Source organism: Pseudorasbora parva, chromosome 2 (genome assembly GCF_024679245.1).
Source record: "Pseudorasbora parva isolate DD20220531a chromosome 2, ASM2467924v1, whole genome shotgun sequence".
NCBI lineage: Eukaryota > Metazoa > Chordata > Actinopteri > Cypriniformes > Gobionidae > Pseudorasbora > Pseudorasbora parva.
In genome coordinates, this window is record NC_090173.1 from 17,106,455 (window position 1) to 17,129,953 (window position 23,499).

At 38.2% G+C, this 23,499-nt stretch overlaps 1 protein-coding gene across 2 annotated transcripts; it reads right to left on the reverse strand.

The window, feature by feature from the left end:
- Window positions 1-414: 414 nt before the first annotated feature.
- Window positions 415-22,616, reverse strand: cdr2l (cerebellar degeneration-related protein 2-like). 2 transcript variants are annotated; one of them, XM_067457342.1, is made up of 6 exons: window positions 22,411-22,616; window positions 22,050-22,168; window positions 11,746-11,858; window positions 5,257-5,405; window positions 2,678-2,842; window positions 415-1,430 (listed from the first exon to the last, which is right to left on the reverse strand). In XM_067457342.1, the coding sequence occupies exons 2-6, from the start codon at window positions 22,126-22,128 to the stop codon at window positions 509-511; spliced, it is 1,428 nt and encodes a 475-aa protein (XP_067313443.1). In that variant the 5' UTR covers window positions 22,129-22,168; window positions 22,411-22,616; the 3' UTR covers window positions 415-508. The 2 variants fall into 2 exon arrangements, with proteins under 2 accessions (XP_067313443.1, XP_067313452.1); XM_067457351.1 differs by lacking the exon at window positions 22,411-22,616 and adding an exon at window positions 22,267-22,404.
- Window positions 22,617-23,499: the final 883 nt, after the last annotated feature.

Consider the following 23,499-nt stretch of genomic DNA (forward strand, 5'->3'; position numbering starts at 1 on the left):
TTTTGGTCCAAAAATAACAAAAACTACGACTTTATTCAACATTGTCTTCTTTACCGGGTTTGTTTTCAATCATCAAACAAAGTTTCAAACCGTGATGAATCAGTGAACTGATTTAAATATTTTGATTTGAATTCAATACGCTGATTCATAACCGTTTGAATCTTTATTTGAGGATTGAAAACGAACGTGGAAGAGAAGACAATGCTGAATAAAGTCGTAGTTTTTGTTATTTTTGGACCAAAATGTGTTTTCGATGCTTCAAGAGACTCTAATTAAACCACTGATGTCACATATGGACTACTTTGATGATGTTTTTATTCCCCTTCTGGACATGGACAGTATAGTGTGCACACATTTAGATACGCTATCAGACTAAATTTAAAATATCTTAAACTGTGTTCTGAAGATGAACGGAGGTCTTACGGGTGAGGAACGACATTAGGGCGAGTCATTAATGACATCAATTTCATTTTTGGGTGAACTAACCCTTTAAGAGCAGAATTGGCTATTATTTTCCACTTTTCCTCCCCTTGGCGGAGTTTGTGTCACTTTTCCTCCCTTTGGTGGAGTTTATGTCGCTCTTGGTTCTCTGCAAGCGGGAAAAGATCTCCTTGAAGAGGGCTTTGTACTCGGGAGTGTTTTGGCTCAGCCGCTTGTCCACAGCCTCCACTTGTCGGCTGATGCCCTCCAGGGCCTCTGGAGTCGAGGGCGTCTGCGGTGGAGTAGGCGGCTGCTGCGGTTCTGCGACCCGGCATTCCTTCATGGACGGGTCTCTGGATACGGGACGCGAGGTCTGCACCTCAGCGTGGCACAGGCTCTCCTCGTGGCGCCGGCACTTCCCCAGCAGCTCCTCGTACTTCTCCAGAAGCGCGTGATACTGCTCGTCCACCTCCCGTAGGATGGACATACCCCTCTTCCGGACGCCGTTAGCGTGTAGCGCGTAGCTGCCTTTGCGTCTCCCTGAGGCGTCGAGCGCAGAAATGGCGTCTAGAGCGGTGTCGCTGCAACTCTTCCGGACGGGTGCCCCGCCATCATTCGCATCCCCGTTCTGAGTTCCAGACATAACGGCGTCATCCGGCGTGTCGGTCTCTGGGGCGCAGTTGAGGAGAGTCTGCTCCAGGCCCTCCTCTCCGCTCAGCAGGCAGGCTCGGGACTTGCGGAGCTGCTGCATCTCCTGGAGCTCCGCCTCCAGCTCGTGCACACGCCGCTGGCAACTCTCCGCCCCCATGAGGCGCTGTTCCAAGCGCTCGAACTCTTGTAGCACTGCGCCACATTCCCGCTCAGCAGCCTCGCGCCGACCGCGTTCGGCCGCCACTGCGGCGCGCAAAGACGACACCATCACGCGCAGATGTTCGTTCTCTTCATCAGTGGGCTGACATTCCTCTAGGTCGCCGCTGCCTGGGTAAGACACCATGAAGCCATCCTCGTACCTGCAAAAGAAACACCAAACCATAGGCACAGAGAACACACATTATCTTGCATATGTCGAACATCCGAGAGTGGAGAAAATAAAAAAAGTAGGGTATGATAGGTTGATGTTGAGGCCTTCAGCACTCGGAAATTTGGTCACAGTCTGCAACCCTGAATGTGTATTGAATGTTAAATTAATGTATAATGATAATAAGACTGTTGATCATGGCGATTTGTACAGAGGCTCCGTGGATTTGCTCATAAGCCTAAACAGATAGTGAATGAGAAAGATCCAGAAAGATGACCTGCCTGTCTTTCAAGTCATGTATTTGTGAAAAGGTTGCCGTGTGCAAGGAAATATAATTTCTTTGTCGTATCTCGCATCATCATTTTAGCGTTTAAGCTAAATGTCTGGGCTGATGTGCGCCCATCATAAGTTCCCGTTTCCGCGCCGTTTACAGTACGCTTTTCAATAGTTTTTCTATTTAAATATGGGCTAAACCGTTGCGCCAAGTCTCAAAGCTTTTTCAACATGTCCCGCTCGATACCCGGCCTTCTTTTTCATTCATCAGTGCTACGGCTCTGCAGCTTGATACTATTACATTAGTGTTTTTAAGAGCAAACATGTTTTCTGTCATTCATTATGCCTTTCACTTCAAAATATGTTGTCAAAGTGAAGAGATAACGAAACTAAAGTGCTTCTCCTCATGCGGGCGAATGAAGACACCGGCGCAGCGTTTATAGAGATTTTACCGGTATTTTGGTGCTGATGTGTGAACAGTCTCTTGCCGGTAAAAAGCCGGCACGACGTCGCTCGTGTGAACAGCACATCTGTGTTTAACAGTAAAATCATTCTGGTCATTTTTACGGTAATTTACCGGGATTTCTGTGTGAAAGGGGCTATTGAAAATGAAGCAGTAAGAGATAGAGTTGCAGTCTTTACAATGATGGTATAAAGGTCCCAGATCATGTCTGCTTCAACACCTTTTAGTGGAGTCTGTTTCTACCTAAAGTGTATTTTGAAAAGATCCCGATCCATTGAACTACTGTATACTATACTACTTTATTGTACTACTGTAACTCACAGCCTCGCTTAATTATTCCTGTCACAAAGTAAATATGCTACCCTCCCTGACTAAGGTCTATTACGTTCTGTTCTTTTCTTTCTTGGACATCACTGTTCATAGTGAAATATTGGTCTCCCTGTGCACATTTTTTTTAATGGCGCGACTCGACTCCACTGCAGACGTAATAAATCGGGATGTACCTGGGAGCGGTGCAGAGTTCTTTGAGGCAGGGGAAAGAGTGCACGGTCTTCCTCCTCTCTTTCTTTTCTCTGCGAACCCTGAGCTCTTCCAAAGTGCGCAGTTCCTCCACGCGAGCCGTCAGCGTGTCCACCTGACCCTGCAGCATCTCCATAGTACTTGTCAATCTGTATGAATATACGGTCAAACACACCTTCAACATTTTCTCACATTATCACAGTTTATTCACAATAGTTTAGAAAATGGTAATAAAATATGAAAAGAAATCAATCAGCTGTAAGTGGACATTTAGATAATACCAATTTAGGTCAACCAATGACCAAGCAATGCTTCATTTTGTTCAGTCTGTGGTGTTAAAGGTCACATTAGCAACTAAAGGAAAAACACTTCAGCAAAACATGCTCAGGTCAAAGTGTCTGAATCATTTTGCTCCCAGATTTGTATCAGTGTCACTGGTAGTCACTGTATGAAGAATGTTTGGGTATAATATGTCACGGTTGACTTTATTTTGCTATCCTCACTTACATAAATGAACAACAGTGAAAAATTGCACCCACTAGTGAAAAATTACATCTGGTGTCTGAATCATTTTTGGTTTGACTGTATTTTTGCATGAGCTTTAGCCGCCCACCATAATCCATATGTCCTCTGGTATTGTCCATTGGATTGTTAGATAATATTGTTAGCTGAGCCGTGTGAAATGGTGTCTCCTCCGAATTTGCCTCACTGGCACGACATGCTCAAAACCCGTCTTCGGCGCAATAATTCCGATCTTTCATGTATTCATACTCTTGTGTAATTGAGTATGTCTCTTCCGTGATACCCTGAAAATTTTGAATAATCCGATCTAATATGATTTCCGACCTGTAAGGTTGCCAGAATAATAATCTTACACGGTGTGTTAATAGGCCAGAGGAGAACTGGCACCCCGACTGAGTCTGGTTTCTCCCAAGGTTTATTTTTCTCCATCATGCCCTGATGGAGTTTTGGTTCCTTGCCACTGTCGCCTTTGGCTTGGCTTGCTCAGTTGGGGACACTAACAATATGATTAAAGTTATTCAACTTATTATACAAATAAAATATATGAATTAGGTCTTATTTAATTCTATAAACTATAATACTGATCTGCCAACATTGTCGCAATATGATAAATTAAAATAAGCTGATAACATCACTGTTTTCTCCAGTACGACTGTACAGCCAAATCTAATTTTGTTGCAATATTATCCTGTTTGACACTGTGAAGCTGCTTTGACACAATCGTGATTGTAAAAGCGCTATATAAATAAAGTTGATTGATTGATTGATTGATTGATAATACAGAAATGTAACATCAACATTTAAATAATGTAAATGCCCTGATATAATTCCAGTAAAGGAATACAAAAGGGAAAAACTTCAAGACTGTAGCCTGGAGCTGCACTATCAGGTCAATACAGTAATCCTGATTTGATGGAAGGCAAACAATGGTAAGATGGAACTAGTCGGATAATGAATCTGACAGTTTAGCTCATGAATATTAATGGTTTGAGGCTCCAGGAAGGGTACAATGCAATGTCAGCACGACCAGATTAATATTTATGAGCTGAGCTTTTGCCAGAGTAGAGGCCTGTTCACACCAAGGGCGATAACTGTAAAAATATCGTTTTAAATATCTGCTGTAGTTTTAAAAGGATAGTAAAGTCGGCCCCACAACGGTAATGACACATGGTTGGAATAACTTTCACAAAAAAAAAATTCCCATCTGATGAACAATACAAACGCTGACGGCCAATCAAAATCCACCCAGCTTTAAAGAGATGGTTCCCTCCAAAATGAAAATCACCCCTTGATTTACTCACCCTCCTCAAGCCATCGTAGGTATACATGACATTCTTCTTTTCAGACGAATACCATCAGTTATATTAATACATATCTTGGCTAATTCAAGCTTTATAATGGCAGCCCAAAATTTAAAGGCCAAAAAAAAGTGTGTCCATCCATTATAAAACTGCTCTACAGGCCTCCGGGGGTTAATAAAGGCCTTCTGAAGCAAATCAATGGGTTTGTGTAAGAAAAATAAATGCTTATTTATAAATGCTTTATAACGTGTTAAATGTATATTTTTCTTACACAAACCCAGTGATTCACTTCAGAAGAGCTTTATTAACACCCTGGAGCCGGATGGAGTAATTTTATAATGGATGGATGCACTTTTTTAGGCTTCAAATTTCACCTGCCATTATAAAGCATTAGCCAGGACATGTTTAATGTAACACTGATTATATTTGTCTGAAAAAAAAAAATCATATACACCTAGGGTGGCTTGAGGGGGAGTAAATCATGCCGTCGTTTTCATTTTTCGGGGAACTACCCCTTTAAAGATGATAAAATTGTAGCACGTGTTTATGATAAACAGAACCGCATTGTCAGCTAGTGTTGACACTAATACATTTTTCATTTCTTTATGTGTGAGTGAGGCTTTAGACTCGTAATTTCAGAGGCACAATGGAATAACTGGTATTTTTGCAAATTTGTCTTTTTCGGTACGGAAGTAGTGTGTAGTGCATTTCCCGTCATGCTCTGATAAGGTGTGGCTCACCTGTCAATCTTCTGCTGAGAAGCTTTGCTCTCCAGCACCAGTTTCTCATTGGTTATCTCCAGCTCTCGGGCCGTCACATCCAACTGCTCGTAGACTTTAGCGTGCTGCTCGTTCATCTCGCGTAACATCTCCATCTGCTTGGTCAAGTACTGACACAAAGAGACACATGCAGACGAGTGAATCTATAATTGGAGGTGCATTTTGCATTTCAAAAAGTTTCAAAAACTGTTCACAAACAGATTTTTTTTCCAGTATCATATTGAAAACATAATCAATTGTAATCATTCAGTGCTTGCCAAACACATTTTTTTTAAACAACCCACTGTGTGATCAGTGGTGGATTTTGTTTTCTTTTTGATATTGTGGTAACAATTTTGACGTTTTACAAAATAACTCTTCATGTAAGAACTTTTTAGATTACATTTTTTTTAGAGAAATTGCACATAAGTGCTTCAGATATTATCAGTGAGGGAAAGTGACAATTTCCTTTATCTTACATAGATCATTTCACCAATTTAAAGGCAAAATACAGTACGGTGACAGAGTTGACGCAAGATTTATGGACTTTTTTATGGAATAAAAATTCTATTTAAACAATTCAATGTTGTAAAATTAGGAAAAGTACTATTTTAGGCTTTTATAAAAAAAAAAAAAATGAAATACTATGACCAAAAATATTCTTATTACATGATACAAGATGGACAAAAATCAACACTAGCACCGAACAACACTAGAACAGAAGCACTGTAAAAAAATATATTTAAAAAGAAAGTTAAATAAAAAATTTGAGTTAATGCAATGAACATTTTTGAGAATTGACATCACCCTGAAAATAGTATTAAAAGATTTAGTAAGCATGTTGCATAATTGTGTTTTATTTGTAATAATGCAGTAAACATGCCAAATTGTGCAATTTTCATGATTTATCACAACAACAACAAAATATTTATGTGGCTCAGATACAATTATTGTAAATTTCTATTTATTTAACCAATTTCCTTCATTTTATTAATTCAACATTTTAAGGCTACCAGTTTAAGTTAAACCAACAATATTTTGTACAGGACATTTTTTTTATTTTTTCATTATGGTCTAACATCTTGTGATTCATGACAATGAGTAACAAATGATTAAAATAATAAAAAAAAAATATATGTTTTTTTTTTTTTTTTTAAAGCAGGAAAAATAATAATATACCAAATATACCTGCAATTATAGAATCACTCACAAGCCTGTTGCAGAATATTACATTTATTCTTTTAGCATATGCTTTTATCCAAAGTGACTTACAAATGAGTAATACAGGAAACGATCTGTCATGAAGAGGTGAATAAACACAAAAAGTGCTCAAAATTCAGCATTTCAGAAATTGTTTAGAGTGGCATAAAATAGAATAGGGATGGATTAAAGGAAAGTGAAATTATATATATAATTCTTATTATTGATTTATTTTTTCATGATGAGGTTAAGAATATATTATTCATTGTAAACAGTGCTGTTAGTGAATGTGTCTTATATTTGGCCATTAGGTTTTCTAAAGAATGTAAAAGACTTGTTTTGTGATTGTTCTTATGTTTTACAGTAAGAGAGTAATGAAAAAGTTTCATTTAATGAATCAGTCTGTTTAGTGAATCGATTCAATATGCTGATATTATGTAAACCTATTACTAAACGGTTGATAAAACTGCCAAAAATAATTTGAATGTGAAGAAATATCAAATGATGGAGTTAATGTTCACAACTACAATAAAAATGGGACCTGCGGTCAAGCTATTATAAAATGGCATATTCTTGAGGTAATCTCTTGTGAAATGTGTTTTTGTGTTAAATATTGCACTGAACTTTCCTTCACTAAGCTTAAGACCATAAACCCCTTACGTTTCTTCTCTTTTTTTTCCTGTGCTAGAATTCATACGGCTGTAGCCAAAACATAACAGTCTCAGCATTACTGGTCTGAGATACCTAAATGTTGTGCAATCCACACAGAATGAGGCCAGTCTCCAAATATATCTAAGAAACAGCAGCTCATTGTTCTCAGATATGTAACTGTCTTTGTTCGGTGGATATGGCACACAGACAGGCGAAGTGCGCCTCCCACCGCATGTGCTCGCATCTACAAACACGCTTCATGTGCTCCATTGGCATCATCCTGATGTGTTATTGGTTAATCGACAGGAAATCTAGAAAAAATATTCTTCGCTGGGACATGCGGGTCAGAGGTCAGGACAGGGTTGTGCGCCATTTAGAATGTAATCCTTTTAAATTCAATTAATTTCACACAGCAGAATACTAATCGCAATTGTCTTATTTAAGGAAGCAGAATTCAAATTACTTGTGCGTTTTTATATGAAGCTAGAAAGGTTTGAATTTGAATTGTATAAATCTAAATTATTGACAAGCATAATCTAACAAAATTAAATATGTTGCATTTTACATAGTTCTGAATTTGAATTTTTTGAAATGTTGAATATAGAACATTTGAAATTGAACACATAGTATAGACACGTATTTTCAAACAGCAGATATTTTGTTCTGAATTAATAGACTGGAAATATTCCGTTTTTGAAAATACAGATTCAAGATTTCAGATGAAGAAGAAATTCAGATCATCAGATTCAATATTCTAAAATTCAGATCATCAGATTCAATATTCTAAAAATCAGATCATCAAATTCAATATTCTAAAAATCAGATCATCAGATTCAATATTCTAAAACTCAGATCATCAGATTCAATATTCTAAAAATCAGATCATCAGATTGAATATTCTAAAACTCAGATCATCAGATTGAATATTCTAAAACTCAGATAATCAGATTGAATATTCTAAAAATCAGATCATCAGATTGAATATTCTAAAAATCAGATCATCAGATTGAATATTCTAAAACTCAGATCATCAGATTGAATATTCTAAAAATCAGATCATCAGATTGAATATTCTAAAAATCAGATCATCAGATTCAATATTCTAAAAATCAGATCATCAAATTCAATATTCTAAAAATCAGATCATCAGATTCAATATTCTAAAAATCAGATCATCAAATTCAATATTCTAAAACTCAGATCATCAGATTCAATATTCTAAAACTCAGATCATCAGATTGAATATTCTAAAAATCAGATCATCAAATTCAATATTCTAAAATTCAGATCATCAGATTCAATATTCTAAAATTCAGATCATCAGATTCAATATTCTAAAATTCAGATCATCAAATTCAATATTCTAAAATTCAGATCATCAGATTCAATATTCTAAAATTCAGATCATCAAATTCAATATTCTAAAAATCAGATCATCAGATTCAATATTCTAAAAATCAGATCATCAGATTCAATATTCTAAAATTCAGATCATCAGATTCAATATTCTAAAACTCAGATCATCAGATTCAATATTCTAAAACTCAGATCATCAGATTCAATATTCTAAAATTCAGATCATCAGATTGAATATTCTAAAACTCAGATCATCAGATTCAATATTCTTAAATTCAGATCATCAGATTCAATATTCTAAAACTCAGATCATCAGATTGAATATTCTAAAAATCAGATCATCAAATTCAATATTCTAAAATTCAGATCATCAGATTCAATATTCTAAAATTCAGATCATCAGATTCAATATTCTAAAATTCAGATCATCAAATTCAATATTCTAAAATTCAGATCATCAGATTCAATATTCTAAAATTCAGATCATCAGATTCAATATTCTAAAATTCAGATCATCAGATTCAATATTCTAAAAATCAGATCATCAGATTCAATATTCTAAAATTCAGATCATCAGATTCAATATTCTAAAACTCAGATCATCAGATTCAATATTCTAAAATTCAAACCGCAGAAATTCAGATCTTACAGAAAGTAGGCCAGAGGTCGTCATCAGGGAAGAGTAAAGGATGTCAGAAAAGTCAAACGGAGCATAATCTGATCATTTCATTTCCTATTTGTAATGGAATAAAGAGATCAAACAGCCCTTTTATACTTTTTTGTTTAGTTTAGATTAATGCACGGAAAATTAGATTTTGACTAGATTTCTCATTTTTCGTGCGTGGTTTACAAATCGCTGATAAGTGAAGAAAATCTCAGCATTTGGTGTCATCTGTCGTTCTGCAGGGCTGAATCCAAAAATCGCCTCCTAAACCCTCATTCACTATTCCCTATTTAGTCCACTAACACAGTTAACTTGAACGAGTGTATGAAACCGAGTGCGTGAAGTCGGACAGCCGTTGAGTGTACATCGGCTGTAGAGCCTCACTGGCTATTGCAGTGTGGGGGTTGAATGAGTGCACTCAACATGTCCATGGTTTCGGACAATGGCTGTTCCCTCAAATAATGCCCTATTTCTTCTTCATCTGAAATCTTGAATCTGTATTTTCAAAAACTGAATATTTCCAGTCTATTAATTCAGAACAAAATATCTGCAGTTTGAAAATACATGTCTATACTATTTCGACATAAAAACATTTCAGATGTGTTCAATTTCAAATGTTCTATATTATTCAACATTTAAAAATTCTAATTCAGAACATAATATTCTATTTTGTTAGATTACACTTGTCAATAATTCAGATGTACACAATTCAAATTCAGACTACCGTATTGTCATATTTATAGCTCCATATTTTTAATGACATAAAATCAACATGAAACTGAGCACAACATATATATTCACACAAACTTTCGATGATATTAATAATCAATGTTTGAAATGCCAACTATAATTTTTGATACTTTGTTTACTGCATATACACATTATTTCAGTATATTCTGTAAATTAGCTGTCATTGTATGGACCTAGGTGCAAAACACCCAATTTCCTTCCTTTAGATATTAAGAACATACCAAATTAGATGTCATAAATGTACTTTTTTTTTTTTTAAACCAATTTTAGCTATTTTGTGACGATTTGGGAAAATGAAATGAGTGTACATGTGCCTTTATAAAGAGATTTAGGCAATATTTGTGACCGAATGTGTTCGAACCCAGTTGTGCACCAAAATGGCTAGTGTGAAAGCAGCCTTAACTCTTTCCCTGCCAGCGTTTTTTTATTTAAAAAAAGTTGCCAGCCACCAAAAGGGTTTTTGACCATTTTCATAAAGATGAGCCCATAGAATATTTTGCAATATATCAAAAGAAAGATCTGACCCTTTAAAAAAAAAAAAAATGATACATGCATTCCTTTTTTATTAAAGGTGCACTATGCAGCTTTCCGTCCACTGGAGGGCGCCTATTCAAAACAAATGCGTAGTTTGATGACGCAAAGTTTGAGCGCAGCATCTTGGGAGATGTGGTCTTCACCTCACAGCCGGTGGAAAATAGGTCTCGGGCAGAAATCATGTTCATGCATGCGGTTATTAACGTTACTGTAGTGTAAAGCAGAGCAGGACCGAGTGTTGAGGAGCTGAGCACAGCTGCTGGAGCGATTGTTAAACAAACACACGGCTCACGAACACCGGGACTTTTATTATGACGGGACGGGACACAGTCGCCGGGCGCCCGCACTGATCCGCTCTTCTGGTTATGATTTTGAGGTAACGCAGCTCTGTTTATCATATTAGACACATTTAAGTGTGTTTAAAATGATGTTATGACGTTACTCTGTGCGATCACTTGTTCACACTGCTAAGAGTAAAGCGCTCCTGCCAAGTAAAACCCGAAACCGAGGGTAACGCAGATGTCACGCAATTGACAGGCGACTCCCTCAAATGCAATGCTGAAACGTCCCTGTCCTAGGTTAAAATAGCAATTTTCTCACAATATACAAATAGCTGGAAACTTCTGGGATATTGTAAGTACTCAACTGAACAAAATATATAACACCGGCCTAGTGGTTTTTGGATATTTTACTGCAAAAATACTGCATAGTGCACCTTTAACACTTGAGTAAGTTCTTGAAACACTTGTAAGTTTCATAAAAAAGGCAAAATTTTGAACAAAAGAACACTTCAACACTTTGTGAAAGACTGTTTCCAGATCAGATTCAGAGCGATGATCAAACACAGATGGAGTACCTCGAGTCCATCAACACCTCTAATGATTCACAGTCCTGTAGCTCGTCCTGGGTCCACATTTCATTCACTAACATTAGATAGTTTTGATTCATATGATGTTTAATGTTAATGATCACGTTATTATGCAAATGCATCTGCTTCTATACGATCACCTGTTTTATGCGTCTTCCTTGCTTGTGTTTTGATTAGGAGTTGCTTTACTCTTTCAGGAGATGTGTAATAGCGCCCCCTAGCATCTAACAATGAAAACATGGAAAATTCTGTGTTTGGCAGGGAAAGAGTTAATCTAGTTTACTGGCCAATAATTCTTTAACAGTCATGTTGTTTTACACTATATGTCTAACTAGAAATATATGGTACTGTCATGCATAAATAAGCCCAATTGTGTGAACGCCAGTTCTGGATCATGAGAGGATGTATTCACAAGCCCTTTTTGAGCAGATGTCGGGCTGGTCTGTACCTCGATTTCCTGCACCTGCTCTTCATTGTTGATGTACATCTGCTGCAGCGAATCCTCCAGCTCCTTGTTGCGCTCCAAGAGGGTTTTACCGAGCTCCGCTGCCAAGTGCAGATCTGAGACAAAAACACAATATAGTATCAGGGAATCTGCAACGAACTGATTGGTTTCTTTTTTCCTCCATTAAGCAGCACATTGTGTACTGCAGGTGTGTTTTAGTCTGATGGGACTGTTTTTTCCCCACACCAGTATATGATGTTCTGCTTATCTGAATTTAAGCTAAATCCATTAATATCAGTGACTTTGTAACAGATCAAATACAGAATTGCACTGATAATATAGCACCAGAGGAAAAACACCTGACAAACTTGAAATGATTGAGGTTCTGCTGTACTTCAGCAATTTTCTGACATTTACTATACTTTAAGTCTGTAAATGTGCTTAGTGTGATGCAAATGTGAGATTCCACACACATCTCTTTCATCTTCTCACTGAACTGTGCAGTTCTTTGAACATAGCATGACCTCTCATGCCTTACTGCGTGAATAAAACATTGTCTGTGTGTAGAGATGGTTCACGCTGCTCTCTTGTTATTTTCAAGCAACTCTATCTCAATAAAGCAGAGCGTGTTTCTGTAATGTAGGAATTAGTGGGTTCAGTGTGTGAAAACCTGAGAAAGGAGCGAAACGAGGGCAGAGAAAATCCTCCGCTTTAATTCCGCCTAAAGGAGGTGATTTTATTTAATCCTTCGTGTTTTCTGATGAACGTGAGCCAGTGTGACGTCAGCCAAGATACGACTGAAGAAATCAAAAGATGAGGAGAAAGAGGCAGGATCTGTTTAACAGTCAGAACATATAAATGGCCTTGTCACTTTTTTTAAACAGCAGAAAGATAAGAATAGGATAAAGAATAAGAAAGCAGTATTTAAACTACATTTAAAGATCCTGTCTGGTTGAATGGATAAAGACCAAAATCTCCAATGAATGGTTTACTTATAGTTGAAACATTTTAAAATCAATTGACACGCTACACGTTAGTGAAACCTTGACAGCATTAGCTGTTTCCAACCACCTATTTTTATGCAAATTTTGGGTTTTCGGATTTAAAAAAAAATGGTTGGAAATGCCAGGATGCGTATCCATTAATAAAAAATGTGTGCGCTCAATTCTGGTGGATAGTTATTATCCGATAAGAAGACACATAAACTACAATGGAAACACATTGACCGAATACATCCCTTGATGCACAACATAAAACCAACGTGACTTTGCCTCAGTAGAGGATGTGATTGGATAACTGGACTAACCAGAGGACCAATCGCATTGCAGCATCTCAAATGTTGGTTTGATCGCTCTGAAACATAGGAGACAAAATCTGTCATAATGGATTTGGTTTAATTCCCTCACAGAAGCGCCTCACACGATTGCGTTCACAAACACCAGCAACACGGTTTCAAAGCGCAAGTCATTAACCATGGAGTAAAAAAGAGCCACAGTTTCTTCCCCTGATTGTAGCAACGTCAACTTTTATGACTGATATTTTGGTAAATTTCCCAGGAACTGATGATTTTGTTCTCTTGAACACACTGGATGGAAACACTGCTTTAGTTGTAAATTTCGTACAACTATTTTTTTTTTTGCGCTTTTTTTGCGCTTAAGTTAAATTCAGAAATTTGGATAAAAACATAGTTAATGACTTGCGGTGCTAGTTTTGGTTATATTGGGCCCTAGCATACCCCTGGCGTTTTTTTTTTTTTGCTAGTTCTATCATTTTCACGTCCAGCGCCACATTGTTTAAATAGCAAAAGCATTTGCCCCTGGGGGCGTCGGTCTGAAAACCAGGTGTGTTCAGGAGCATTGTTGGCACATTGCTATTTTGAGAAACTAAAAATGACTGCGCCATTGACTGCGGCAGGTGCACAACGCTCGTACACTCTGCTTATTACACACACATACACATACACAAATATTAAAAATAAAAGGATTCCTCTCTGGAGAAGCATTCAGTCTTTCCGCTCGCAAATTCTGTCATGTAAATAGTAACTCCGCCATGGTGCGAGCGCAACTGGCTTTTAAAGTGAGTGGGAGCCCCAGTCTTGCAGATCATTAAACAAAGTTGTGTAGGGTTAAATAACCCTAGGAACAACCGTTAGACCGCTGACTATGCATTCAGAGTCCTTCTGATTCTTTTATGATAGCAAATTTGTTTCAGTCTCCCATTCCTTGTTTTTCCTCCACAGCCGTATCTCCATAGAGAGCGCAGTGTGATTTGACACCAAACCCCCTATTCAGAGACACAAACACAGTCCTCCAGACTCCTCAGATGGCGTTTTAATACCCAGCAGACACTGGGAACATGCTAACGGAGACAGTGTCACACAGAGTGAGGAAGTGACATCGTGGGAGGTGCTGAAGTATTGAGAGCAGAATTGTTGACCTCCATTACACTGATATGAACGCAGAGATTTATCATGAGATGAGACAGTGCTGGCGACAAGGCAAACATGCTATGGTGAGGAAGCACAGAGCACCACACGCATAAATCATACAAGAGCTTTCCTCCTGTGTCTGTGTGTGGAAACGGATCCCATGAGAGTTGAGGGGAAAACACAGATAACAATGTACAAAACACACATATTATAAGTGGGTATGAAAACACTCATGTCAAGTTAATATAACACTTCATTGATACAATGGATTGCTTCAACGCAAGCCGTTTTACAGTATTAAACATGGAAAACGGTGTCAGTGTGGCTGTCTTCAGTTTCTACTATAAAGCAGAGCCCCAGTGTGTTCATGTTTTTTACTCGCGGATGTCCAACCTTGAGTCATACTGAACCAGAAGTTAACGAGAAGATTTCCACGTCAAAGAAGGTGGAGCCTCAGAGCGATGTCCAATGGTAGTTTCCGAAATTGACAAGCGGTTTCAAACTCCTGAAACAACTTAAATTTTGGCCAGATTTTGTTTAAGATGGCGCCACATATGCTTGAAGTATTCCCTTTATTTTTAACGTAAGCGCTGCGTGTCCAGTTATAACTTGAATGTGCAAAAGAAATAACAAACAAAAGAAATAACTCTTGATAAACAAAAGAAATAACTCCTGATGTTATGCTTAAAGGGTTAGTTCACCCAAAAATGAAATGTCATTAATGACTCCCCCTAATGTCGTTCCACACCCGTAAGACCTCCGTTCATCTTCAGACACAGTTTAAGATATTTCATATTTAGTCAGAGAGCTTATGCAAGTGTATGCACACTATACTGCCCATGTCCAGAAAGGGAATAAAAACATCATCAAAGTAGTCCATATGTGACATCAGTTGTTTTCAAACCTCAAATAAAGATTGAAACGGTCATGAATCAGCGTATTAATTCATGATTCAGATCGCAAGCCAAACTGCTGAAATCACGTGACATTGACGATCCGAATCATGAATCAATAAGCTGATTCATGACCGTTTCAATCTTTATTTGAGGTTTGAAAACAAACACGAAGAGATGCTGAATAAAGTCGTAGTTTTTGTAATTTTTGGACCAAAATGTATTTTTGATGCTTCAAGATATTTCTAATTAACCCACTGATGCCTCATATGAACTACCTTGATGATGTTTTTATTCCCTTTCTGGACATGGACAGTATAGTGTGCATACACTTAGATACGCTCTCAGACTAAATCTAAAATATCTTAAACTGTGTTCTGAAGATGAACGGAGGTCTTACGGGTGTGGAACGACATTAGGGTCATTAATGACATCAGTTTCATTTTTGGGTGAATTAACCCTTTAACATGGTTATATTGTGCAGCCCTACTGCATTACTGTAATGTTAATACTGCTCTCACTGTGAATTCTTGGCACTCGTAACAACAGCAGAATATGATATTCTGTACAGTCAGACATTTTTAGTAACAGCCTTGAAATAAGGTCAGCGGTGATCTCCGAGGATCCACATCCTAATTAAGGATTTTTCTTAATGAACTTTCCCAGTGAGGATGTGCTACTCTGAAGAGGATTTCCAAGCTAACATGCATGTTACAGACACACTCACTCGCCTGAGGCCATGAGGACAAATACAGGCCTCATCATGTGCACTGATGATTTCTGCACGTGCGGTTTCAAAACACGACACGACAGCAAACCAAGAACAAACACAAAGCCCTTTAAATACTGCTCAAGCCGAATTATTACATCCTCCACCAGCACAAATCAGAGGTTTAACCTTATTTACTACTCCCTTTATCGTGAGTAGTGCTTGCCAACAAAATGCCATAATCCAGTCATAAAAATTTTATTTACTGTCTATAATTTACTGAATGTCCTTGAGTTTGGCAAAATAAAGATAAATCAAAAGTAGGGTTGTACACTTAACCAAATCGTGATATGGACTGAATGAATAATGCAGGTTTAAACACGCATGAACACATGAACTTCATCTCTAGATCTGCTCTGAGAGTCACTTCACCAGCATTTCAACATTTCATTTATGCTCAATAAACTATCATCAGACAGAAACAGAAGCTCAAAGGTCTTCACTACAACCCGGCAAAATTCCACCGAAGAAGGTAAGGTCAAAATACTGGCGTATAATATTATATATTATATTATATTATATATATATATATTATATATATATGATAGATAGATAGATAGATAGATAGATAGATAGATAGATAGATAGATAGATAGATAGATAGATAGATAGATAGATAGATAGATAGATAGATAGATAGATAGATAGATAGATAGATAGATAGATAGATAGATAGATAGATAGATAGATAGATAGATAGATAGATAGATAGATACCTCATTTGATTAATCCACGCAGGCACTAATGATGATCTATAAATGATTGCCCCACCATTTTGACTTTCTTCGGTGGAAGTAATGACCCTGGGGAAAACGTTGCGCTGGGAGATTCGTCTGATATGAGGTCAAAAATAACAAACACGATTGGGTTTTTATAGAAACTGATCATTTCATGTCTTAAGACGTCAATGTGTCGCCACAAGCCACAGGTTTTTTAATATGGATTCTTATGTCTTTTTTTACTTTCATAGAATTAGACCCCATTGACATGCATTATTAGACTGGGTAAACCCAGGGTGATCTGCTGGCGATTTGATTTTGCCCTACAACTCCGTCTGGAAACCCGTACATTCATTTCTACTGCTTCTGTTACACTTTTGCAGGAACCAATCACAGACTGGTTTATCCACCTGGCATGCTATTGGCGGGTTTAACACGATGACGGATAGCGAAGCGATGGGTCGTTGTCCGTTGATCACGCCTCTTGTGGTCCAATTGGTTGAAGGACTATCCAATTGAGTACAGAGTTATTCAAATAATGCCAGTTGATCACGCCCCTTGGGAGGCAGGCTCAGAGCAAAGCAGAGCAGGCTCCCCTGACCAACGTTCAATTTTAAATTGAACAAATGCATTATACGACTGGCACAGTAACGGTTGGAGTTAAAAATCTCCACGTGTTCTACTGAAGAAACAAACACACCTACATCTTGGATGCCTTGGAAGCAGATAAACATAAAATTTTCATTTGTTCAAAAAATCCCTTAAAGGGTTACTTCACCGCTTTTTCATATTAAACTATGTTATTCCCTTAACTAAAACGAGTTGATACATACCTCTCTCGTCTCAGTGCGTGCACTTAATCTCTCTGACGTGTGGTGAAGATCTGATAGCATTTAGCTTAGCCCACTTAGCCCAGTTCATTCACTATGGTACCAAACAGAGATCAAGTTAGAAGTGACCAAACACCTCCACAATTTCCCTATTTAAATACAGTTACACGAATAGTTGAACAATCCAAGTTTCTCTAATAGGATTAAAAAGGAGAACTATAATGTATGGCGGAATAGCACTTCTGAGAGTACTGCGGCTCGGCGCAGTAAAAAGTCCCGGCCGAAACATCTTTCCTCACATCTCCCCCTCCCTCTCTCATTTTTGTCAATAGATGTGAGGAAATATGTTTCAGCCGGGACTTTTTACTGCACTGAGCCAAAGTACTCTCAGAAGTGCTATTCCGCCATACATTATAGTTCTCCTTTTTAATCTGATTAGAAACGTGCCACGTTTTATTTTTTCGCCATACATGATCGTTCAACTATTCGTGTAACTGTATTTAAATAGGGAAACGTGGAGGTGTTTGGTCGCTTCTAACTTGATCTCTGTTTGGTACCATAGTGAATGAACTGGGCTTAGTGGGCTAAGCTAAATGCTATCAGATCGCCGTGCGTCAGAGCGATTAAGTGCACGCACTCAGACGAGAGAGGGATGTATCAACTAGTTTTAGTTAAGGGAATAACAGATGAAAAAGCGGTGAAGTATCCCTTTAAGAATGAGTAATATAAGTGTTTGCCTTAGCAAACATCACTGTTTGAATATCCAGCTCATCATGTAATTATGTGTCATGCAACCAAATGTGAGTAAAAAAATAGAAACATCACACAATGCATGATACATGAAAATGTGCAGATATAAAAAAATCATCAGATATTTGATGTGTCATAAAAGCTGATTATCTCCATGTTCTGTATGCTTAGTGCTGTCTCTTGGCTAAGTGATGTCATCTTTCACATTCATTCTGCCCAGCTGTATCGTCCTCTTCAAAAGAGACAGTGGTGTCTGGAGTCCTAATCAGATCATCCCAGCCCTAATGCCGCTCACTCACATAGTGAAATCTGCCGTCCACTGCTGCGACAGAGTGAATCCACACTTAAGTCGTGTGCTTTTGGGTCAGCAGGGGAAATCACTCTTTAGGGTGAAACCACAAAGTACTACTCCAGATTTCAAAACCAACGAGCCACCATGTTATTTATCAAAACGCCACTAACTGAGCGTGGGTGATATTTCACCCTTTTCAGATCCGAGCGTGCACTTCCTAAAACGGCATTTCCTCTCGTGATGGATTGCTCCGAGATCCTGAAATGGATCAATATGGAGTCTCTGTGAGAGATTGTGTGTTAGGCGTCCATTAGCACAAAGTGCATGAATATTACTTAGCTAATTTAATTGTGGAAAAAATATGCCTCTAAACATGGCATCATTAGTGGTCTTCCTGTCGCTGACGGTGCATTTCTGAAGCATGCCTTACATTCAAACCAAGCTTGTTGCGATAATGGTGCAACTGAGACAATGAAGTTGATAAGCAGACCAATTATCCTTCTGGAAAAACTGAGAAACACAATGTTTTTGTTGTTGTCGTTTCAAATATAGATCCCAATTCTCCCATGATTCTGAATAGACAACTAAACAAAACAGCATGTAACTTACTAGAGGTTCTGACAAAATATTAAATGCTGAGGTATATTTAAAAATGTTACATTAATTTTAATTATTTAAAAACGATAGGGTTGAATGAATGATTCAATGACTCACTCATAAAGACTTCACTTGTGTCATGACTGGATGAATCAGTGTTTCTGAACAAATCTCTTGAGTGAATGAGTCAATGACTCACTCAAAGTCTTCACTTGTTTTAGGACTGGATGAATCAGTGTTTCTGAACGAATATCTTGAATGAATACTTCAACAACTCCCTCATAAAGACTTAACTTGTTTCATGACTGGATGAATCAGTGTTTCTGAATGAATCTCCTGAGTGAATGATTCAATAAAGACTTCGCTCGTTTCATGCCGGGATGAATCAGTGTTTCTGAATGAATCTCCTGAGTGAATTATTTAATACAGACTTCACTTGTTTCATGACTGGATGATTCAGCGTTTCTGAACAAATCTCTTGAGTGAATTATTCAATGACAAATACAATTTTTAACAGTCACTTGTCACCATCTACTGGTGTAACAATGTAATGGATACCATCATTATCTGAAGCCCTTTTACTTTCAAAGAGTGATTTATTCTATTTTGATCACTACCGTAGACATCAGTGTTTATATATGAACTATAAACTTTTAATCGTTTAACTTTTAATTGTGCAGCTCCAATTAAATCCAATAATAAATCCAAGCTAAATCCATTAATACTGTCCAAGCTAAATCCAATAATATCTAAGCTTCGTTTTCGTTAATAAAATCACTGTCTCGGTGTGGACGAAAGGCCAAAATTTACAGAAGATGCAGTTTCAAACTAAAACCAATTAGTGAGGACATGGCCTAAGCTAAAAATGGGTTTATTAACTCCTTTCCACATTTGAAGAGTTTTTCTGGCAATCCATGCTTCCACTGTTATATGGTAGGGGGCGGTGTTAGGCATCTTCTGAAAGAATACAAAATCGCCAGATCCAAAAGCTTACGTGATCACCAAACATGCAACAGGTTGTAACTCAAAATTGCCAAACGTTACCAAATTAAATGACAAGCCAACAAAGATGTACAGCACATGACTGTGCAAGCTTTGCAGGGCTTAGTTTATTACTTCGAGTGAGGAATAACTTGACTACTGGTTCCCAACGAATCGCCTCTGCACAGTCATCCTCAGCTAAAAGATCATTGTTCCCGATTCCATTTCAAACCAAATTCCTCAAATAGCCAGAATTCTCCATTCGCCTTCTTTCCTTCCCCTTTCCACAGCAGAGCTATAAGGCATGTACCTCAGATCTAATTTAAGCATTCAGTTACTGGCTCATCATCAGTTCTAGAGCACAGCATAACAATGTGTCCTGAAATTCATGAAGATCGGTCACAGGCTGTTCTACAGCTCAGCGTTTTCAGCGGGATTCAATCCAGAGGGCAGAGAGAGGGCAATGGCATCATCCTAAACCAAGAGAGACAGGAAGAGAGAGGTGCTCCTCTTATTCAAACGCAGCTTGATTATATTGAAATAACTGGACTTTGAATTAAAAAAGCCAGATGATCAGAGCGGAAAACTCAACTCAAGATTGGAAAATAATCCAATCTGACATGTGAAGCAGCTGTTGCATCGTTCAGTCCAGAAATCAAATGGCTCCCAAGTTGAGTTCCCATTACTTTGCAACTTTTTCCTGTTGACTGGATAGGAAGGAGCTTAAGAAATGATCTTACTGAGAACTCTATTTTCTATTAGCTGCCGAAAATTACATTTACATTTATGCATTTGGCAGACGCTTTTATCCAAAGCGACTTACATTGCATTCAAGGTACACATTTTACATTATTGTCAGTTCTTGCTTTCCTTGGGTTTTGAACCCATGACCTTGGCGTTGCTAGCGCCACGCTCTACTGGTTGAGCTACAGGAAAGCAATTTAATTAATCATTAAATCACATTTATAATTTTTATCCAAGACGATTTACAAACAAGGAATGCAAGATGTATTCACGATGTGATGAGGTAATCGGCACTGAAACAGGACAACAGGGCGGGACATAGAGCAGCTCCTCCCCCTTTTTTAAACTAGCCAATAGCCTTTAGTTTCACAGCCATTGAGCTCGATAAAGCTGCAGTTTCCTCCACCTAATCTCCTTCATATCACTTTAAAATACAGCATTCTGTGCAGAATCCAAAATGGGTCCGATGCGTTTTCTGTGTCGAACACACGCATATGATCCACTCTGTGATCTCGTAAAACCAGACTTTATTCGCCCCAATGGAAAACCTATTTACACCGTCTGCATTTTTCCATATCCCCTATATAGTGCACAATATGCCATTCACCAGGTAGAAAATAGTAAATACGTGAACAAGTGACCGATTTCAGCCGCAGCTTCAGCCTCTGTTTATAATGTATTGGGCCGAGCTTCAGATTTTATAGAGCATTTGATTGGACAGAAAATCTGATGAGAAGCTGAAGTCCAGTGATGTCATAAAAATCATTGATCCATATTGACGGAAGTGGAAGACCAAGTAGTTGTGAATGTCTTCTAAATCTGAACGCACTAGGTTATAGATAACAGTAAGGCTAACATTCATACTAAAAGCCCCCACAAAAAACTATCATTTTAATTTCATGGGGACTTTAAGAAAAGCAAATATCAACTGATTATCTGTCTGGCCACTACTTACCACAATGAAAACAGCACATTAATGCTTTGACTGCAGACACGGTTAGTGATGGGGAGATTAAACCAGACTAAGCTAATGTTGAGCATCTGGACTGACACACATCCAGAGGAAGACGTCATCCATTTACAGCAATCACAGATGGTCTCTAACCTTCAACCTCAACTCTTATTTCTCAGTGCATTTACAAAAATGACACGATGAAGACTCTATTAGACAGAGGAAACCGTTGTTTTATACACAATGAGCACTTTCTTTGTCCACGGGTTGTCATTCGACCACACAAACACACACGCACACACACACCGGCCTTTGTTGTCAAACTGATGCGGTTTGTGGCGTTTCTTCTCACCTTGCTCCAGGTCTCTCTGGTCGTACCACGGCTCATCCTCTTCCGTCACAAACTCGTCCATTCTGCCGGCTCGGAGCATCAGTGTGTCGCGGTAAACGGGAGCTCAAAGATGCGGCGACCTATCAAAGCGATAAAAATACATGAGCTTGCAACATCTGACTTGTCAAGGCGTGCATGCAGAACACATAAAAAACGACAACAACAAAAAAACACATACTGTCCTAGATATCCAGAAAAGGGCGTTAAAACACTTTTCCAGCTATTTTTTACGCTAAATAAATGTTTTTTTGTGGCAGCATCCGCGGTGGAGCGATCCGCTTAACGCAGCGACAACGCAACAATGACAGCGCGCGCTACTTACTGCAAACAAACACACGCGAACGGAGCGTCAAACGTGTCAGGCATCCCAGGAGAAATTTCCTACGAAATAAAGAAAATGTCACGCTGCTGCCATTTAGTCCTGTCACATTCAACCCCTCCCACTGCCGTGCTAAACGGAGATATCTCTCCTCATCCGAGTTCCCAACAACATCCCGTTGGTTTCGCCCGAGAGATGAAGTACCCGAAATCCTACTATTGGGAAGGTCGGACTCTTAATATTCATAAGCAAGTCTTCGCCATTGGACGGCTGCAGTGCCACGTCAACATTCCTCATTGATATTCAACAATGCGTGGGTCCTGTAAAAAAAAAAATGCTTGCATGTTTTACTCACACACACACAAAAAACGACCTTTGAGCGATTTATTTTTCAACTTTTGAGTTTATAATGGAATATGATTGGTTGGATAAACTGGTCTCTAACTTTTTCTTTTTTTTAAAGTCAATTACATAAAGAAAGTCATGTCTAACTAGTTCTCAAACAGATTGATCCAACCTTTAGACAAACATGAAAGCATATTCACCTTCTATTTATTACACGAAATAAATCTGCTACTAAAAAATGAACTGACACGTCACCACAGTTTATTAATATTCATAACTCAACTTACTCCTTAAGCATAGTAGGAATCGTAATTTCTCCTCTTCCACTGGGAAAAACTGGCAAACACAATAATCCGTTTGTCCGGGAATCCGAGGCTGTTTTTTACTCTGAAGAGGGATAATTAGGGGTCTCCATTCAGCAGACTGTGGGCTCAGTGAAGTGTTAAACTCGTTTATTTCGAGCAGGTTTCCAGCAGAGAGGAAGACAATGGCATGATTAAAGTGTAATTTTAGAAGTGCCTAATAATAGCACGAAGCCAGATTCAATGAAAAGAGACTAATTTTCTTATTTGCAGCAATAAAACTGAAGACAAATAATCTAGGCGAGCCATAATGCAGCGTAAATGTACAGCTAGAGCAGAGCAATAGGTTTCCTAACTCCTAGTAAAAAAACAATTAATTTTCTCCATGAAGAAATAGATTTTTATTCACACACACACACACACACACACACACACACACACACAC